An 18,045-nucleotide genomic window follows, 5' to 3' on the forward strand; every position below is an offset into this window, starting at 1 on the left:
CCAATGGTAGTAGCATCACACACTATGGCCATAGTGATGAGCATGTGATTGTTTCAAGCTGGGCCACTTAGAAGCATTCTCCTGATACTCCGAATTTGAAGAAAGGAAGAAGGACACTTCTCAGGGGGCAGTGTGAATCTGGAGCTGTTGGTGGCCATAGCCACATCCAGATAAAATAAGCCAATAGTTCTGCATGGCCAGGGAGGCCTCAGGAAACTTACAATCGTGGCAGAAGGCAAAGGAGAAGCACCTTCTTCACAAGGCAGCAGGAGAGAGAACCCGAAGCTATGTTTATTTGATTTTAAAGTACTTTCTAGTTTTCACTTTTGAATGCAGATACCGTAAGTGATAAAAATTCCACTCAAAATAACTTAGTTGTCACCAGGCATGGTGGCTTACAACTGTAATCCCAGCACTTTGGGAAGCCATGGTGGGAGGATAACTTGAGACCAGGAGTTCAAGACCAGCCTACAACACAGTGAGACCCCATCTGTAAAAAAATATACATATTTTTAAATTAGCCAGGCATGGTGGCACACACTTGTGGTCCCAGCTACTCAAAAGGCTGAGGTGAGAGGATTGCCTGAGCGCAGGAATTCAAGGCTGCAGTGAGCTTATGACTGTACCATTGCACTCTGGCCAGGGTGAAAGAGCAAGACCCTGTCTCTCAGAAAAAAAAAGAAACTTAGTTGCACTATTAAAAACTAGACTAAGGAAGAGCTGAAAAACAATCTAACCTCTGTGTTCTGTCTTCCAGTTTCCTAGTCTTCATTTTATAGAAAATACCAGCCAGGCGTGGTGGCTCATGCCTATAAGCCCAGCACTTTGGGAGGCTGAGGCAGGCGGATCACCTGAGGCCAAGAGTTTAAGACTAGCCTGGCCAACATGGTGAAACCCCATCTCTACCAAAAATACAAAAATTAGGCTGGGCGCGGTAGCTCACGTCTGTAATCCAGCACTTTGGGAGGCCGAGGCAGGTGGATAACAAGGAGTTCGAGACCAGCCTGGCCAATATGGTGAAACCCTGTTTCTACTTAAAATACGAAAATTAGCTGGGCACGGTGGCGGGCACCTGTAATCCCAGCTACTTGGGAGGCTGAGGCAGGAGAATCGCTTGAAGCTGGGAGGCAGAAGTTGCAGTGAGCCAAGATCGTGCCACTGCACTCCAGCTTGGGCAACAGAGTGAGACTCTGTCTCAAAAACAAACAAAAACTAGCCAGGCATGGTGGCAGGCGCCTGTAATCCCAGCTCCTTGGGAGGCTGAGGCAGAAGAATTGCTTGAACCCGGGAGGCAGAGGTTGCAGTGAGATGAGATGGCGCCACTGCACTCCAGCCTGGGCAACAACAGTGAAACTCCATCTCAAAAAAGAAATAATAATAAAATAAAATACCATCTCTTGTTGTAATGAAATACCAATTTATGCAGAACTCTTAGGTTGCTTTTAGCTTGTTCATATGTTGGTTTTAAAGGTCTTTCTGGGGCCAAGCACATGGCTCATGCCTATAATCCCAACATTTTGGGAGGCGGTGGCAGGAGGATTGCCCAGAATTCAAGATGAGCCTGGGCAACATAGGAAGGTTCTGTCTTTACAAATAATTGAAAAATTAGCCAGCATGGTGGCATGCACCTGTGTTACCACTTGGAGGCTGAGGTGGGAGGAATGCTTGAGCCCAGGAGGTTGAGGCTGCAGTGAGACTGATTGTGCCACTGCACTTTAGCCTGGGTGATGGAGTGAGACTTTGTCTCAAAAAGAGAAGAGAAGAGAAGAGAAGAGAAGAGAAGAGAAGAGAAGAGAAGAGAAGAGAAGAGAAGAGAAGAGAAGAGGAGAGAGAGGACTTTCTTATAGCTAATTTGCATCTAGGAAAAAACCTTCTAGGTTCCTTACTTCTGTTTCTGGCTACGGGTCCCATTCAGTCTAAGAATCAACTAACATCTTATTATGAAATAAATGAACTTTTTGCAGAAGATAACAATGTGACCAAAATTGAAAGAAAATTTTGCTAATATTACTATATACCTGAGATAATTACAGATATTTTAAAATCCCATTAGTGGCAAAAATGGAAAATCAACAAACCTGGGTTCTGTTCAAAATCATCAAGGAGTTTGTCCAAGTCACTGACAGCTGCTTTAAAATAACTGTCCATCCTACCTGTAGACTTATTCAGAATTTAATTCTTGTATGCCTAAAAAATAAAAAGTATAATAATATTTCATTTAATTCTGTAACATAAATATTATGCCATGTATTCCATGCCAGGAAAAACAGTCAAGAAATTAACACAGAAATAAAATTTAAGAGTGCTGCTTTAAGGAATATACAATTCAGTTGGGGAAACTGCCCCTGTATATGTAAAAATGACATGAAAACCAACTCTAACAACATAATATTTGCATACATAAACTATTGTAAATTTTTAAACACTTACCTAAATAACTCATGGGTCAAAGAAGAATTCAAAATGGAAAGCTAAAACTACTTATAAATACAACATATGAAACTACAAACACATAAAAACATGCACATAAAAACTCTGGGATTCGGTAAAAGTGGTACTTCAAGAGATACTTAGAGACTTGAACTTTTTTTTTTTTTTTTTTTTGAGATGGAGTCTCGCTCTGTCACCCAGGCTGGAATGCAGTAGTGCTATCTCGGCTTACTGCAACCTCCATCCCCCAGGTTCAAGCGATTCTCCTGCCTCAGCCTCCAGAGTAGCTGGGACTATAGGTGTGCGCAACCAGGCTCAGTTAACTTTGGGTTTCTTTTTTTTAGAAGAGTAGGGTTTCACCATTTTGGCCAGGCTGTCTCGATGACCTCAAGTCATCCGCCCGTCTCAGCCTCCCAAAGTGCTGGGAATTACAGGCATGAGACACTGCTCCTGACAAAAGAAGACTGAAAACTAGTAAACTAAGAGCAAAAATTAAACAAAAGAAAACAAGCATACAAGAGAGTTGCACAAGAAAACTAAAAGTTAGTTTGATGAAAAGATGAAAAAAGTAGGCAAACCTCTGGTCTGGAACAGAAACTATACCAAATAAGCCTGAGAAACCTCACAGGAATCTGTCAATAAGTAATAGGATAATATCAAAAGGACAAAAGTCAAGTTGAAGGGCACCGGCTTAAATGGGACAAGTGAGCATCAAATGAATGAAGACTGCAAAGGACTAAACATAAATCAAATAGATTTGAAAAAAAAAAAGATAAAATAATACTAAAGACAAAAACAAAACATACCACTCACTGGAGGGGTAGCAGGGCACTAACCAATTACTCTAAAAATTGATCAATTAAGGGAAAAAAATCAAGAATTTATCCTACCCAAGGACATGAACAGGCACTTTTCAAAAGAAGACATTTATGTGGCCAACGAACATAAAAAGGCTCAACATCACTGATCATTAGAGAAATGCAAATTAAAACCACAATGAGATACCATCTCAGGCCAGTCAGAAGGGCAATCATTAAAAAGTCAAGAAACAACAGATGCTGGAGAGGCTGTGGAGAAACAGGAACACTTCAACACAAAGACAGTGTAGCGATTCCTCAAAGACCTAGAATCAGGCAGATCATTTGTCACAGCAAATTCCAATTACTGGTATATACCCAAAGGAATATAAATCATTCTGCTATAAAGATTCATGCATGTGTATGTTCTCAATAGCAAAGACACGGAATCAACCCAAATGCCCATCAATGATAGACTGGATAAAGAAAATGTGGTGCATATAATATCATGGAATACTATGCGGCCATAAAAATGAACAATATCATGTCCTTTGCAGGTACACAGATGAGGCCAGAAGCCATTATTCTCAGCAAACTAATGCAAGAACAGAAAACCAAACACCTCATGTTGTCACTTAAAATAAGTGGGAGCTGAACAATGAGAACACGTGGACACAGGGAGGGGAACCAGACACACTGGGGCCTTTTGGGGTGGGGGGTGGTGAAGGGAAAGTGTCAGGATAAATAGCTAATGCATGTGGGGCTTAATATCTAGGTGATGGGTTGACAGGTGCAAAAAACCACCATAGCACATGTTTACCTATGTAACAAATCTGCACATCCTGCACATGTATCCCGGAACTTTAAATTTAATTTAATTTAAAAATATATATATGTATATCAATCTGGGGAACACTGTCCTTAATAATATTGAAATTTCCAATTCATGAGCATGGTATATGATGTGATTAAGCCTTCTCTGTTATATTTCAATAAAGCTTTGTCACTAAAAAAAGAATTTATCCTGCCCTTTATTTACAAAATCTACTTTATAACAAAATAATTACTGATGAAAAGTTCTTTAGATAAGAATTCCAGTGAATAAATGCAAAAGGATATTAAAAATTCTTAATTCATCTCTTCATAATCCCTAATGCAATAAATAGACTAGGCAATGGCTATAAATGGATGTTTAAAGGCTAGAGGAAAAGGTTTATGGGGAATTTTACAACGGTGGGATCAAGTCAACACATCCAAACCCAACAATCAATTTCACCATCAATAAATGTGGAAGAACAGTATCACCTAAAAAATACTACTGCCTAAAAAAATTGAATTAGAATGTAATCAAACTAACTGCTTGTTTACAGGAAATTCAAGCATAAGGAACAAGTTAAATGACATAAAAAGAAAGCAATGAGCTGAGCTAATCTGGAAGGTGAAACACCGTACAGCAACATTCCTCAAACTGCCTATGGTAAGTATTTTTCTTACACTTCCAATCCGTTGCAAACTGTTACTTTTTAAAAATATAATAAAACTAAATAAATTTGTAATAATAAATACCACAAAAGAATATACATTATTAAACACATCTGTTTGGCTACCTGGCATGGGGACTAGGAATAGGAAATGGGGGTAAAAGACAACAAACGAATGACAGGGCTTTACAAGAACTAATTATGATTGTGTGCCATCAACTAAGGACATCTGAGGTCCAGAAAAAATAATTAAATAAACAAAAAAGAGATACTTTAAAAATGGGCTTGAAAATTAGGCAGAGCTTAAGAGAGAACTGAATGACATCAAAGACCTATCTGAAGAAATTACCTAAAATAATGCCTAGAGGGACGAGGAAGAGAAAAATATAAAAACTAGGTTAAAAGGTATTGATGACAAAATGAGAATGGAGTACTATGAGGAGAAAAGACAGCATGGAACAACTATATTTGAAAAGATAATGCTGGGAGTTTTTCCAGAATTGATGAAAAAGTCAACTCAACAGATACAGGTAACAAATTACACCAAACAATACAAAGAGAAATCCACATTTAGACACACTACTGTAAAACTACTAAACCCCAAAGATAGAATAACCAGAGAGAAAAGGTCACTTTCAAATGAACAATAATTATGCTGGCAACAAACTTAAAACTAACAGGTACACTTCAGAAGAATTTTCAATAACACTGGTATGGCATCTTAATTCAATAAAGCATGTTACCTTTTTTTGTTTCAATTTTTAAAGTGTGGTTATACCATACACACAGAAGAGTGCACAAAATAAACAGACACCAAACAAACAAAAGGAATTCGGAGACCAGACGTGGTGGCTCATGCCTGTAATCCCAACACTTTGGGAGGCCAAGGCAGGTGAACTGCTTGAGGTTAGGAGTTCAAGACCAGCCTGGCCAACATGGTGAAACCCTGTTTCTACTAAAAGTACAAAAATTAGCTGGGCATAGTGACGCATGCCTGTAATCCCAGCTACTTTGGTAACTGAGGCAGGAGAATCACTTGAACCCGGGAGACAGAGGTTGCAGTGAACCAAGATGACACCACTGCACTCCAGATTGGGCAACAGAGCGAGATCTTGTCTCAAAAAAAAAAAAAAAAAAAAAGGAATTTGGAGGAAGACACAATGCAGGAGGCATAATAAAACTTCAAAGAAGCTGGCTGGGCACGGTGGCTCAAGCCTGTAATCCCAGCACTTTAGGAGGCCGAGATGGGTGGATCATGAGGTCAGGAGATCAAGACCATCCTGGCTAACACGGTGAAACCTTGTCTACTAAAAAATACAAAAAACTAGCCGGGCAAGGTGGCGGGCGCCTGTAGTCCCAGCTACTCGGGAGGCTGAGGCAGGAGAATGGCGTAAACCCAGGAGGTGGAGCTTGCAGTGAGCTGAGATCCGGCCACCGCACTCCAGCCTGGGTGATAGAGCGAGACTCTGTCTCAAAAAAAAAAAAAAAAAACTTCAAAGAAGCTAATATTCTCAGAGACAAAAAAGCAATGAACCATGAAACAGGAACACGAAGCCATAAATAAGAACTATACAGAGAACCAAAAGAGATCATGGAACTTGATTGCAGAAATCTTAAAATTCAAGCAAGGCTTGTAAGCTGCAGTGAAAGCACTGCTTAAGGGACAGTGACAGCACTAAAAATGCATATATTAAAAAAGAATTTGGGAGGCCAAGGTGGGTGGATCACCTGAGGTCAGGAGTTTGAGACCGGCGTGGCTAACGTGGTGAAACCCCGTCTCTACTAAAAAATACAAAAATTAGCTGGGCATGCTGACAGGCACCTGTAAGCTCAGCTACTCGGCAGGCTGAGGCAGGAGAATCACTTGAACCTGGGAGGTGGAGGTTGCAGTGAGCCGAGATCCGGCCATTGCACTACAGCCTGGGCAACAAGAGTGACACTTCATTTCAAAAAAAAAAAAAAAGTAAAAGTAAAAGAAAAAAAATCTAAAATAAATAAGCTTCCACCTTGGGAAACTAGAAAAACAAAAAAAATTTTGGCCTAAAACAAGTAGGAAAATAAAAATTAGAGCAGAAATAAATTTAAAACAGGAAAACAATAAATAGAGAAAACCAGTAAAACAAAAAACTCATTCCTTTAAAAGATGAATAAAATTGACAAACCCAGTTAATTAAGAGAGAAACAAATGATCAATTTCAGAAATAAAGGAGGAGTCATCACTACTGATGCCATGGATACAAAAAGGATAATAAAGGAATATTATTAACAACTCTGCCCACAAATTTGGTAATTTAGATGAAATGAACCAATTTCTCAAATGATACAAACCACCAAAAGTCATCCAAGGAGAAACAGATAACCTAAAACCCCTACATCTATTTTAAAAGTTAAATCAATAATTAATAATTTTCCATAAAAATAAATCACCAGATTCAGATGGACCAACTGGTGAATTCTGCCAAACATTTAAGGAAAAAATAATAGCAATTCTCTATAATCTCTTCCAGAAAAAAGAAGTAGAGGGAACACTTCTAACTTATACTATAAGACCAGCATTACCCTAATATCAAAACCAGATAAAGACACTGCAAAAAAGGAAAACTACAGACCAATATTGCCCATGAACACAGATATAAAAATGCTCAAGAAAATGGTGCCAAATTGAATCCAACACTGTATAAAAAAATTATATATCATGACCAATATAATTTATCCAGGTATGCAAGGCTGGTGCAACATTTGAAAATTAATCTATGTAATCTACCATATTAACAAACTAAAGAAGACATATATAATCACATAAATTGATGCAAATAAAAACAATATTCACGCTGGATGCGGCGGCTCACACCTGTAATCCCAGCACCATGGGAGGATGAGACGGGCAGATCACAAGGTCAGGAGTTCTAGACCAGCCTGGCCAACATGGTGAAACCCTATCTCTACTAAAAATACAAAAATTAGCCTGGCGTGGTGGTGTGCACCTGTAATCCCAGCTACTTGGAAGGCTGAGGCAGGAGAATCGCTAGAACCCAGAAGGCAGAGGTTGCAGTGACCCGAGATCACGCCACTACACTCCAGCCAGGGAGACAGAGCGAGACTGTCTCAAAAAAACACAAAACAAAACAAACAAACAAACAAACAAAAATATCCATTCATGAGAAAAACTCTTAGCAAACTATGAGTAGAGGGAAACTTCTTCAATTTGATAAAGAATATCTATAAAATACCTACAATTAATAGCATACTTAATAAGAAACTGCCTTCCCTCAAAGATTGGGTTCAAGGAAAGGATATCTTCTCTCATCACTCCTATTCAATATAATACGGAAAGCCCTAGCTAGTGCAATAAGATGAGAAAAGAAAACAAGAGTATACTGTTTGGAAAAGAATACATAAAATGGTCTCTATTTGCAATTTGCAGTTACATAATTCTCTATGTAGAAAATACCCAAAAATTGACCCCAAAAATGTCCTGAGTATAGTAAGGTTGCAGGATATAAGGTCAGTACTCAGTACACAAAAGTCACTTGCATTTGAATGAACAACTGGAAGTTGGACTTTAAAATACCATTATAAGAGCACCTTTAAAAAGTGAAATACTGGCCAGGCACAGTGGTGCACACTTGTAATCCTAGCACTTTGGGAAGCCGAGGCAGGCAGATCCCTTGAGCCCAGGAGTTTAAGACCAGCCTGGGCAACGTAGTGAAACCTCATCTCTGCAAATACAAAAAAATTAGCCAGGCATGGTGGTGCATACCTGTAGTCCCAGCTACTTGGGAGGCAGAAGTGGGATGATTACTTGAGCCCAGGAGGTCGAGGCTGCAGTGAGCAGAGATCTCACAAGTGCACTCCAGCCTGGGCAACAGAGTGGAAAAAAAAAAAAAAAAAGAAAAAAGAAAAAAAAAGCAACAACGAAATGCTTAGGTTATAAATCTAACAAAATATATACAGGATCTATATGTGCAAAAGTATAAAACACTGATTAAAAAAAAAAAAGAAAGAAAGAAAAGAAAAACTAAATAAGGCTAGGCGCAGTGGCTCACGCCTATAATCCCAGCCACTCTGGGAGGCCGAGGTGGGCAGATCACCTGAAATCAGGAGTTCAAGACCAGCCTGGCCAACACGGTGAAACGCTGTCTCTACTAAAAATACAAAAATTAGCCGGGCATGGTCACGGGCGCCTGTAATCCCAGCTACTTGGGAGACTGAGGCAGGAGAATCGCTTGAACCAGGGAGGCGGAGGTTGCAGTGAGCCGAGATCACACCATTACACTCCAGCTTGGGGGACAAGAGCGAGACTTTGTCTCAAAAAAAAAACAACAACAACAACAAAAACCACTAAATAAAATGGGACATATTCCATGTTCATGGATAGGAAAACTCAGTATTAAGATACAGGCCAGGTGCAGTGGCTCACGTCTCTAATCCCAGCACTTTGGGAGGCCAAGGTGGGTGGATCACTTGAGGTCAGGAGTTAGAGACCAGCGTGGCCAACATGGTGAAATTCCATTTCTACCAAAAATACAAAAATTAGCTGGGCATGGTGGTGCCCACCTGTGCCCACTTACTCAGGAGGCTGAGACAAAAGAATCACTGGAACCTGGGAGGCAGAAGTTGCAGTGAACTGAGATTGTGCCACTGCACTCCAGCCTGGGCGACAGAGCTAGACTCCATCTCAAAAATAAAATAAAATTTAAAAAAAAAAAAAAAAAGGCTGGGAACAGTGGCTCACACCTGTAATCCCAGCACTCAGCACTTTGCGGGGCTAAGGTGGGCAGACCCGAGGTCAGGAGTTCAAGACCAGCCTGACCAACATGGTGAAACCCTGTCTCTATTAAAAATACAAAAATTAGCCAGACATGGTGGAGTGTGCCTATTAACCCCAGCTACTCAGCAGCTGAGGCAGGAGAATCACTTGAACCCAGGAGGTAGAGGTTGCAGTGAGCCAAGATCATACCACTGCACTCCAGCCTAGGTGACAGAGAGAGACTCTGTCTCAAAAAAATAAACAAACAAACAAAAACAAAGATATGGATTCTTCCCAACTCTATCTCTAGATTCTTGTGCAATCCCAACTAAAATCCTAGCAAGCTATTTTGGAGGCCTCAAGAAACTAATCCTGAAGTTTATATGAAAAGACAAAGAACTGGCCGGGCGTGGTGGCTCAAACCTGTAATCCCAGCACTTTGGGAGGCCGAGGCAGGTGGATCATGAGGTCAAGAGTTCGAGACCAGCCTGGCCAACATGGTGAAACCCTGTCTCTACTAAAAATAAAAATAAAAAAAGAAAAGACAAAAAATCTAGACTAGCTAACATGATATTGAAGAACAACAAAGTTGGAGGACTCACACTATCTAATTTTAAGATGTACAAGAAGGTTCTAATAATCAGGGCAATTTGGTATTGGCAAAAGAACAGACACATAGATCAATAAAAAAGAAGAGACCCCAAAAATGGCCAGGCATGGTGGCTCATGCTGTAATCCCAGCACTTGGGAGGCAGAGGCAGGCAGATTATCTGAGCCCAGGAGTTCAAGACTAGCCAGGGCAACATGGAGAAACTCTGTCTCCACAAAACATAAAAAATAAGCTGGGCATGGTGCCATGCACCTGTAGTCCCAGCTACTCGGGAGGCTGAGGGGAGAATCAGCTGAAACCAGGGAGGTTGAGGCTGCAGTGAGCCATGATTGCATCACTGCACTGTAGCCTGGGCAACACAGTGAGACCCTGTATCAAAAAAAAAAAAAAAAGGCCCCAAAAATAAACCCACACAAATGTAGTCAACTTATCTTTGACAAAGGAGCAAAGGCAATTCAATGGAGAATAGACAGTCTTTTCAATAACAGGTACTGAAAAAACTGGACATCCCTATGAAAAATATGAACCCAGACACAGACATTACACCTTATATAAAAACATATTCAAAGTGGGTAACTTAAACTTAACATGCAAAATTGTAAAATTTCTTCAAGAAAGCATAGGAGAAAATCTACATAACCTTGGGTTTGGTGAGCAGTTTTTAAATACAACACCAGTACCATGATCCATCAAAGAAAAAAATTGGTAAATTGGATCTTACTAAAATGTAAAACTTCCACTCTGCAAGAGATACTGTTAAGAGAATAAGAAGACAAGTCACAGACTGGAATATTTGCAAAACACGTATCTGATAAAGGACTTGTATCTAAAAATCTAAAAAGAACTCTTAAAATTTGGCAAGAAGATAATCCAAGGCCAGGCACGGTGGCTCACACCTGTAATTCCAGAACTTTAAGAAGCTGAGGTGGGAAGTTCTATTGAGGCCAGATGTTCAAGACCAGCCTGGGCAACATAGAGAAACCTCATCTCTAAGAAAAAAAATTAAAAATTAGTTGGGTGTGGGGGTGCACGCCTATAGTTCTAGCTACTTGAGAGGCTGAGATGGGAAGATAGCTTGAGCCCAGGAGTTCAAGGTTACAGTGAGGTATGACTGTGCCACTGCACTCCAGCCTGGGAAACAGAGTCAGACCCTGTCAAAAAGAAGGCAGGGAAAAGGAGGGGAGGCGAAAAGAAAGGGCAAAGGAGAGGGGAAGGGAGAGGGGAAGGGAGAGGGGAAGGGAGAGAGGAGAGGAGAAAGAGGAGAGAAGAGGAGAAAGGAAAGAAGAAAAGAAAGCAAAGGAGAAAGGAAAGGAAAGGAGAGAAAAGGCAAAAAGTGAAAGGAAAGGAAAAGAAGAAAGAAAACAATCCAATTTTAAAATTGGCAAAAGTTCTGAATGGACATCTCAGCAAAGAAGATATAAGAATGGAAAATAAGAATATGAAAAATGCTGAACATCATTTGTCTTCAGGGAACTGTAGATTAAAATAATGAGATATTCACTTCACATCTACTAGAATGTCACTGAGGACGCCAAACAAGAGAAAATCTTATTATTGCCAGTGGGAATGTAAAATGGTATAGTCGCTTTGGAAGACTATTAGGTGGTCTCTTACAAAACTTAATACTACCATATAATCCAGCAATCATGCTCCTAGGTATTTACCCATCTGATTTGAAAATTTACATTCACACAATAACTTGGATGTGAATGCATATAAACGTAACTGCCAAAAACTGGAAGCAATTAGGTATTTGGATAAACAAACCATCACACATCTATCCAATGGAATATTATTCAGTGATATAAAGAAATGAGCTATCAAGCCACAAAAACACGAGTGAATCTTAATGTATACTGCTAAGTAAAAGAATTTACATACTACATTATTCTAATTATATAACATTCTAGAAAAGGTAAAACTACAGACAGCAAAACACCAACGATTGCCAGTGGTTTACAGTGGGGGAGAGCTGGATATGTGAAGCACAGATTTTTTAGAGTAGTAATGGTGAACGTAAGATAATCACATGTTAATATCCATAGAACTTCACAGAAAAAAGAATAAACCTCAACACGCAAATTTTCAAAAAATTATTTAGGGAATGGGGGAATCCTAGATTGGCACTCAGACTGTGACAAAGCGTTTAATTGTATTCTGAATGTATGAAACCACCTCATCACAGGGGATGGAAGAATAAGGTGCTGACCTTTGGAAATGAGTGGAATACGTAAGACTAAAGAAAGACAGGCACTCTACCCTAGTTGATAAAGTTGTTTTCCACAGTGGCACAGGTTAACAATTCTGAAATCACTATACCTGTATACTGAAACTGAACAAGTAAGTAAATGGATGACTGATCGTGGAAGCCAAGTTTCTCACTGTTGAAGGAGGAGGTTACGGCTATACAGGGGAGGAAGATAAAATAATCTATCTGGTAATGGATTTGAAGACATCAATATAAATTCATGTTTAGCTTAATATTGATACCGATGGTCACACATAGAAATATTTACAGATATGTGTAATACAGGTTAGTATGAACATACATACTAACATATATACTAACATATATCCTTGTATTTGTCAGAGGGCCTAGAAGCAATATCATCCCAGGGGAAACAAACATACTTAGCACCCAGATCTTGGTTTCTAATAAAATTCTCCAATGAAAGGAACCAACACTCCTTGGAAAAATGGCTGCTTCTAAAACTAGGACAGGAAATAAACAAAATGAGCACAAAGCATCTTGTAATGCCAGGAAGTAAAAGTTCATGTACACACATACAACAATGGGAGTATGTCAAAGAGATACAACACCCAAGTGAAAGAGCTCCCAATGGCCAAAGCTGGGACAAAATAAAAGAGCAGTATAACCAACATATTAAAAAAAAAAAAATCAGCTGGGCACAGTGGCTCTCGCCTGTAATCCAGGCACTTTGGGAAGCCAAGGCGGGCAATCACCTGAGATCAAGAGATCGAGACCATCCTGGCCAACATGGTGAAATCCCGTCTCTACTAAAAACACAAAAATTAGCCAGGTGTGGTGGTGCATGACTGTAGTTCCAGCTACTTGTAAGGCTGAGGCAGGAGAATCGCTTGAACCTGGGAGGTGGAGGTTGCAATGAGCCGAGATTGTGCCACTGTACTCCAGCCTGGGCAACAGAGTGAGACTCCGCCTCAAAAAAGAAAAAAAAAAAATTTATGTGTTCATACTGATGTAAGTAAATGATTAAATAAATAATTGGGGAGAAGACAAATCTCCCACGCAATTAAAAAAAAATCCAAATAATTTATGTAGATTTTTGCTCTCAAGGAAGTAGAACTCCCCACTCCTTAAGTGTTCAGTGCACAGTGACTTTCTATTGAAGAATACAGGAGAAAAAAAGAAAATACTAACTTCAAAGTGAAGAAACCTAACAAACACTACCTCAAGTCAAGTGATCAAGGTTAACATTAAAACTGGCAAGTTGGCCGGGCGCAGTGGCTCTCGCCTGTAATCCCAGCACTTTGGAAGGCTGAGGCAGGTGGATCACAAGGTCAAGAATTGGAGGTCAGCCTAATTAACATGGTGAAACCCCGCCTCTACTAAAAATACAAAAATTAGCCGGGTGTGGTGGTGCGTGCCTGTAATCCCAGCTACTCAAGAGGCTGAGGCAGGAGAATTGCTTGAATTCGGGACGCAGAGGTTGCAGTGAGCTGAGATTGCACCACTTCACTCCAGCACGGGTGACAGAGCGAGACTCCAAAAAAAAAAAAAAAAAGTGGCAGTCACATTGACAGTATGTATTGATGAAAATTGTACTTCATCTTTGTTGTCTTTCTCCCCAAAACGCACCACCCCAATATAATGAGAGAGGGCTGGGCATGGTGGCTCACGCCTGTAATCCCAGCACTTCGGGAGGCCAAGGTGGGAGGATCACAAGGTCAGGAGACAGAGACCATCCTGGCTGACATGGTGAAACCCCGTCTCTACCAAAAACACAAAAAATTAGCGTGGTGGCAGGCACCTGTAGTCCCAGCTACTCTGGAAGCTGAGGCAGGAGAATAGTGTGAACCCGGGAGGCAGAGCTTGCAGTGAGCCAAAATCGCACCACTGTACTCCAGCCTGGGCGACAGAGCAAGACTCTGTCCCAAAAATAAAAATAAAAATTAAAAAAAACAATGAGACAAATTCCAACTGACATTCTACAAAATAAACAAAATTAACTGGGTTGTGGTGGCACGCACCTGTTGTTCCATTTACTTAGAAGGCTGAGGTGGGAGGATTGCTTGAGCCCATAGAGGCTATAGTGAGCTGATACCCTACCACTACAGTGCAACTTGCGCAACAGACTGAGACCCTGTCTCAAAAAAGAAAAGAGGGCCAGGCGCGGTGGCTCACGCCTGTAATCCTAGCACTTTGGGAGGCTGAGGCAGGCGAATCACCTGAGGTTGGGAGTTCGAGACCAGCCTGACCAACATGGAGAAACCCCATCTCTACTAAAAATACAGACCAGTAATCCTCAAAACTTTCAAGAGCATCAAAAACAAAGAATGTCTGAGAACTATCATAATCAAGAGGTGCCTAAGGAGACAGGACTACTCAACATAATGTGGTATCCTGGATGGGATCCTGGAACAGAAAAAGCATATTAGGGGAAAAATGAGGAAATGTGAATAAAGTATAGCCTTTAGTTAATAATGTATCAATACTGGTTCACTAATTATAACAAATGTACCATATTAACCGAAGATGTTAATAATAAACTGGGTATGGAGTATACAGGAACTCTATACGGTCTGCAGTGATTCTGTAAATCTAAAACTGTTCCAAAATAAAATGTTTATTTTTTAAAATGCAATCAAGGTGTTAGAAAATAAAGTTGAGAAACTATCCGAGAAATCAGAACAAAAAGAATGGGATGGAAAACAGGAGAGAAAATATTAGAAATCAGAGAATCAATCTAATGAGGTTTAATATTCTAATTAAAAGAAATCCAGAAAGAAGGAAGGGAGTGAAAGAAGAAATTGTCAAATAAAACACCACAGATATGGTCTCCAAATGGAAAGGGCCCATTTGGGGCCCAACACATGAATGAAAAACTCTTACCAACCAACATCATTGTGAAATTTCAGAATACCTGAATGGTTGAAGGGAAGATCACCTCATTTAATACTAAAGTCTGCATCCCCTACCTCTCCTTTCCCCAGTATTCCTGAACTTCCCACCCCATCCTGCTCTCCTTTTTTCTCTTTTCTAAAGCAGTTATGTATTTTACAAACTCCCAATGTTTTGTATAATTTATTATATTTGCGGTTGAACAACTCCTTCCTCCCTAACTTTAAGCTCCACAAGGACATGAATCTTGTATTTTTGTTCACCTATATGTTCAAAATGTCTTGGCCAGTGCCTAGCACATAAAATGTGCTCAATACATACTTCTTGAATAAGTGTAAAAGCTTCCATAGAGATATAACAGGTCATAATCAAAGGATTGGTTATCATAAATGTGAGGGTTAAATAAAAAATGTATGGACATGCAAGAACCCAAAATATGTGCATCCCATTCAGTCTTTCTCAGGAAGCTACTGAAAGATGTACTCTGCCAATATAAGGGAGACACCAAGAAAAAGGAAAACCTGAAATCCAGTAAAGAGGCTACCCACACAGAAGAGACAAATGCAATTCACAGATGACTATAAAAGGGCAGTCCAGGAAGACAGTTGTGCAACAGGCCTAGAGAGCAACCCATCAAGATGGAGGCAGGATGACCAGCACATTACAGGAAAGATGTTACAAAACCAACAGATTATCAGATGTGTTTGAATCTACTAAGAGGAGATTGACGTATCTGGTTCAAGAGGTTAATAGATCAAATAAAGAATACAAAAGACACATTAAAAAGATATAAAACATATATTTATAAAGAAACATAAAAGGTACATGTACAAAAGAATTAAGATGATTATTAACTAGGAAAAACAAAAATCATACAAGAAAGGAAACAACCTCACACTTACCTGGTTCAGCTACATACAATATTTACATAGTTAAAATGAGGTAAACACCAAATAACTAAAAGTTAACGTATAACTAATCTGGTAATAGAGAAGGGAGAGGAGAAGTGAAATGCAGTGTTTAAAGGTAGGAGTTGGTGCAAAAAACCTAAACTCCCATCTTCTGTAATGGGAAATTAGTAAACGATACCTAAAATTGCATTAGGATGGGAATGGGAAGGGGACATCACCATATATCTAAATATGTTATTTGTAAAAACTGGAAGTGATAAGGAATTGAAGTCACTGACTCTGGAGCAGCCTTTCTCAATTAAGGTTCGGCGAGAGAATCAATCTTTAATGCCCTAAGGCTTCCATTTTATGTAAAAAACTAACTTCTCTCCTATGCATCTATCATATTAGCTACATACCCTCCTTGAGAAAATTAAGAAAATAGTTGCTCAAATCATTTTTCTTGTTCAGTGATTCACACAGAAAGCACTGATTGAGAAAGACTGCTTCTGGAGAGTGGGATTCAAGGGTACTGGGGCAGAAGATTGTTGTTTTCCTCTTTCTTTTTTTTTTTTTTTTGACAGAGTTTCGCTCTTGTTGCCCAGGCTGGAGTGTAATGGCGTGATCTCAGCTCACTGCAACCTCCGCCTCCCGGATTCAAGCAATTCTCCTGCCTCAGCCTCCCGAGTAGCTGGGATTACAGACACGCGCCACCACGCCTGGCTAATTCTGTATTTTTAGTAGAGATGGGGTTTCTCCATGTTGGTCAGGCTGGTCTTGAACTCCCAACCTCAGGTGATTCGCCTGCCTCAGCCTCCCAAAGTGCTAGGATTACAGGCGTGAGCCACCGCGCCTGGCCCTCTTTTCTTTTTTGAGACAGGGTCTCAGTCTGTTGCGCAAGTTGCACTGTAGTGGTAGGGTATCAGCTCACTATAGCCTCTATGGGCTCAAGCAATCCTCCCACCTCAGCCTTCTAAGTAAATGGAACAACAGGTGCGTGCCACCACAACCCAGTTAATTTTGTTTATTTTTTGTGGAGACAAGGTCTCACTATGTTGCCCAGACTGGTCTCAAACTCCTGGGCTGATGTGATCATTCTGCCTCAGCCTCCCAAAGTGCTGGGATTATAGGCATGAGCCACCGCACCCAGACAGATTTTCATTATAATCCTTGAAGTATTATTTGACTCTTTATGTACAGGTATCCCTTTGATAAATATAAACATTAAATTTAAAATAAACATAATAGTAAAAAGTAGCAGTAAAGGAACTCTGAATATAGGATGTATTTAATGAATAAAGTACAAAAACTGAAAGGTCTAGAATTAGTTTCTTATTAGCAAAAGTCAGAGAAGTTTTTAGAAATAAATTATGGAACTCATTAAATAACATCTACTTACAAAACATTCCTATCTATATAGCAATGCTTTACTAAGCATTAAGTTATTTGAGGTGCCAAGAAAGATATGAAAAAGATAATATAATTGTAAAAGGTATGACAATGTAAATATGGTATACTGAAATGTTTTAACATGAAACCTCATTAAGCTGTATACATTTCCCATTTCAATCAATCAGGACGTACTTTTTGTGCCAACAAGCTACCATATTCAGTAGAAGACATAAAAGAAATATAATATATACTTCCTTTTAAAATAGGTTTATTTATGTGTACATATAACTTATTTTAGGTTTTTACTCACTTGGCTATTTATATATTTTTAGATTTAAGAAAACATCTTCATAATATTTACAATAAAATGGCTTTCAAAAATCTCTTCATGATTACAAAAATTGGCAGTAACATGGAAGATTAACCAGAAAACCAACAAAACCAATAGTAAGGGGACACCTAAAATGGTTAAGGTAAGAGATGAAGGCCTGAGCTGAGATAGTGTGGTGGAGAAAAAAAGGAAACAGATATAAAGATGGCTAAAATAAGCCAGGCATGGTGATGCCCGCCTTGGTCCCAGCTACTCCAGAGCCT

At 39.7% G+C, this 18,045-nt stretch overlaps 1 protein-coding gene across 7 annotated transcripts in view; it reads right to left on the reverse strand.

Moving 5' to 3' along the window:
* LOC105475073 (zinc finger FYVE-type containing 16) overlaps positions 1–18,045 on the reverse strand; it is a 65,281-nt gene that overhangs the window by 42,826 nt on the left and 4,410 nt on the right. For all 7 annotated transcript variants that reach the window (XR_011624891.1, XR_011624890.1, XM_011730049.3 and 4 more), the window contains one exon: positions 2,079–2,187. Coding sequence is in view for 5 of the 7 variants with exons in the window: in XM_011730049.3 (XP_011728351.2) it covers positions 2,079–2,148 (70 nt within the window). In the remaining 2 variants the exon portion in view is untranslated. The remainder of the gene's footprint in view (positions 1–2,078; positions 2,188–18,045) is intronic.

Source organism: Macaca nemestrina, chromosome 6, assembly GCF_043159975.1.
Source record: "Macaca nemestrina isolate mMacNem1 chromosome 6, mMacNem.hap1, whole genome shotgun sequence".
Lineage (NCBI taxonomy): Eukaryota > Metazoa > Chordata > Mammalia > Primates > Cercopithecidae > Macaca > Macaca nemestrina.